Source organism: Micropterus dolomieu, unplaced genomic scaffold, assembly GCF_021292245.1.
Source record: "Micropterus dolomieu isolate WLL.071019.BEF.003 ecotype Adirondacks unplaced genomic scaffold, ASM2129224v1 contig_14242, whole genome shotgun sequence".
NCBI classification, from domain to species: domain Eukaryota; kingdom Metazoa; phylum Chordata; class Actinopteri; order Centrarchiformes; family Centrarchidae; genus Micropterus; species Micropterus dolomieu.
This window is the reverse complement of record NW_025743228.1, coordinates 1-3,223: the sequence shown is the minus strand read 5'-3', so window position 1 is coordinate 3,223 and position 3,223 is coordinate 1. Positions and strand designations below refer to the sequence as shown.

General features: G+C 45.3%; 1 protein-coding gene across 6 annotated transcripts in view; it reads left to right on the top strand.

Annotated features, from left to right (window-relative positions):
• Window positions 1–3,075, top strand: part of LOC123966795 (zinc finger CCHC domain-containing protein 3-like) — a 5,256-nt gene extending 2,181 nt beyond the window's left edge. For 2 of the 6 annotated variants that reach the window (XM_046042911.1, XM_046042910.1), the window contains 2 exons: window positions 411–519; window positions 1,723–3,074. In XM_046042911.1, coding sequence (XP_045898867.1) covers window positions 411–519; window positions 1,723–2,641 — 1,028 coding nt within the window. In that variant the 3' untranslated portion in view covers window positions 2,642–3,074. Of the gene's footprint in view, window position 1; window positions 90–410; window positions 520–969 lie in introns of those variants that run through there. The other 4 variants (XM_046042909.1, XM_046042907.1, XM_046042906.1 and 1 more) reach the window with 4 other exon arrangements.
• The last annotated feature ends 148 nt before the right edge of the window (window positions 3,076–3,223 follow it).

Genomic DNA, 3,223 nt, shown 5'->3' with positions numbered 1-3,223 from the left:
ATCGGTTATTCCAAAACTGAAACGGATTGCGGCTTTGGAGAAGGGGAGTGTAACCACTCTGTTGGATCAGAATCCAAACTGTAATGATGGTAAGTAATAATTAACTGCTAATATATATATTATTGATTGGTTTTGATCAACGTTGACTGAAACTTTGAGCAGAGAGCTTTAAATGACTTGGAGTAATTTTTAAGCAAAAATGACAAATATTCCCTAGTTCAACCTCCTCAGCTGTGAAATCTTTGATTGTAAAATTAATCTTGGGCTGTTTGTTTTACAAAATAAGCAATTCATCTTAGGCTTAAGAAATTGTGATGGGCATCACCATTTATCGAATAAGCAGTGCATTAATTCATCAGTTGCAGGCATAATTGTAACCGTCTCAACAATTGTGCTCTTATATTAAATAGATGAGAAGTGCTACACTATGCTGCAAGTCCTGACACACTTGCTTCTGCCAACTGCAGGAAGAGGTGCAGTATCAAATCTGCTATTTCATATCTGCTGGACTTTGTACCGGTAAGTTTTATTTAGTTATCAAGTATGGTCTTGCACACTGCACACGCGTGGTTGCAATCTTAAAACCGCACCGCTAGTGGCCGCTGAAAACTCCATAGCGCCCCTTTAAATTGGTCATAGTACCTTACTACCCCACCAGAGCACTGCGCTCCCAGAATGCAGGGTCACTTGTGGTTCCCAGAGTCTCCAAAAGTAGACTTGGAGCCAGAGCGTTCAGCTATCAAGCTCCTCTCCTGTGGAACCAGGTTCCAGTTTGGGTTCAGGAGGCAGACACCATCTCCACATTTAAGAGTAGGCTTAAGACTTTCCTCTTTGATAAAGCTTATAGTTAGGGCTGGCTCAGGTGAGTCCTGAACCATCCCTTAGTTATGCTGCTATACTGCCGGGGGATTTCCCATGATGCACTGAGTGTTAGGAGTGTGGTTTTGTGTCCTTGTTCTTCCTGTTTAGGTCCGTTTTTGGTTCTGTGTTTCTCTGGTCACACCACCCTGGGCTGAGTTCAGCCCCTACAAAAAGTATTGGGAGGAAACTTCTTTGATCGGCGCCGTTGAGCCAATCAGATTTCAGCAATAATGAGGATTCGTTGAAGCAGTAATCTACTCATACGAAACTCACGATGCCTGATCCCGTGAAAGCGCCGAAGAAGGCATAATCAGTGATTTCACAGTCGTTTAAATTAGCCTACTAAATATTATTGAGTTGTTCTTTAAACAGTGTGAACACCATAGACAGTGTCTCCTATTCGTGCCCTGGTGGGCAGTAGGCCACTATGGCCCCCGCTGGCCTTTTACCTCAGTATGCCTCCAAATTCGGGCAGTTTTGGGTTCGCCTGAAATACATCGGCGATCCCCCTACTCGCGAGTATGTTGGTGAAGTTTTGTTGTTTGAGTCTGTCTGGATTAACGTTACTGACGTGTACTCATTTATAGCCTTACCTAACAAAAAAGACTTCGAGCTGTGCTTTTTCCACGAGGCACCTTTAAAGCGTTTCCTGGAAGCCCAAGCCTCTAAAAATGGAGACCCAAAATGGAAGGACTGGTCCATCGAGTCCTCCATTCAAATGGATATCACAAACATTATAGTGAAATTCTGGACTGGGCGAGTACCAGACCATGACATAGATCTGTATCTGAGCAGATTTTGTGAGATCTTGCATTCATACAAACCTGTGGATAAGTTTGGTATCTGGTATGGTGTTCGCAGATATAAAGTAAAGATGCGTAAAGACGCAAACGGACACACTTCACAAATCCCCAACTCCATCTCCCTTGGCCCTTACAACGGGAGAATAATCTACTCCGGTCAATCCATCAGCTGCTTTATATGTCATTCCACCGACCATCAGGTAAAGCAGTGCCCCTCCGTAAAGTGCTGGAAATGTGGCAACTTGGGCCACAAGGCCAAAGTCTGCAATTTTGAGAGTCAGTGCAGCCTGTGTGGCGAAAAAGGCCACATTTTCTTCAGCTGCCCTTCCTCCTATGTGAACAAGGCTAGAGCCCAGCAGCAGTCTGGCCCTCCAGTCAACCAGCGATCTGGTCCTCCGTCAGCAGCTAAGCCGCTTCTATTGGCGGAACCACAGCAGCCCGGCCCTTTACCAGCCGCCAAGGAGCGACCTGATCCTCCGCCATCAGTAAAGCAGCAGCCTGCGACCGAGCAACATCAACCTGGCATTCTGCCAGCTAAGCAGCGATGTGACCCTCCACCATCAGTAAAGCAGCAGCCGGCAACCGAGCAACATCAACCTGGCATTCTGCCAGCTAAGCAGCGATCTGACCCTCCACCATCGGCAAATCAGCAGTCATCAACTGATCAACAGCAGCCTGGCACCCTGCCAGCCAAGCATCGATCCGATCTTCTAACAGTGACAAAGCAGCAGTCCAGCTGCAGCCCGGCTCTCTGCCAGTCATCCTACAGGTGCCTGGAGCCCTCCCCTGCTCCTCGCGTCTATCTGATGTTCAGCTTCTCGCCTTACAGAGGGATCGTCGTCCGTCCCTCAAAGAGGCGCTTCCTGTCGAGGAGCCGCAGCCTTCAGCTCAGACCCCTCCGGATGCCCTCTGTCCATCAGGTGAGGAGACTTCAAGTGTATGTAGTGAGAATGCACATAGAAAATTCATTGATATAGATAGTAGTGATGATGATGAAGATGTAAAGGATGAGGGCGAGCTGTTTTATGAGAGTGCGAGTGAGAGTCCGAGCTCGGATTTCAGCCCGTTGTTAACAGCTGCCCAGTGGTCCAGCAGATCTCCCCTCTCTCCCCTGCTGGAAAAACCAGCATGGACCAGCATAATTCCCATGCTGGTCTATGCTGGTCTATGCTGGTCCACCACCTTAGTCTCGCTGGATTACCATTTTAGCTCATTACTTTGTACATATTTTTGCAGCCAGTACTTAGTACATAGTCCTTGTAGGTAGAAATAAGCAAAGTATGGGTGAAATACAAGACAATGAAATAGAAATAAGGCTAGCAATGCCAAGTTATTTAAAGGGAGTACATTATATAATGTTAAAAATTGGCATGCTGCACAACACATTTTCATACAAATTAATTAATTACAATAAATAAAAAATTAAAACTGAACATTAACATCTGTTTGGAATAAGTTTTATTATCACGATATATTTGAAAATTATATTCACATCATAGGAATTACTTGATAGCATCGCTACCATGGCAATATATACAGTACATTTATTATTCACATAT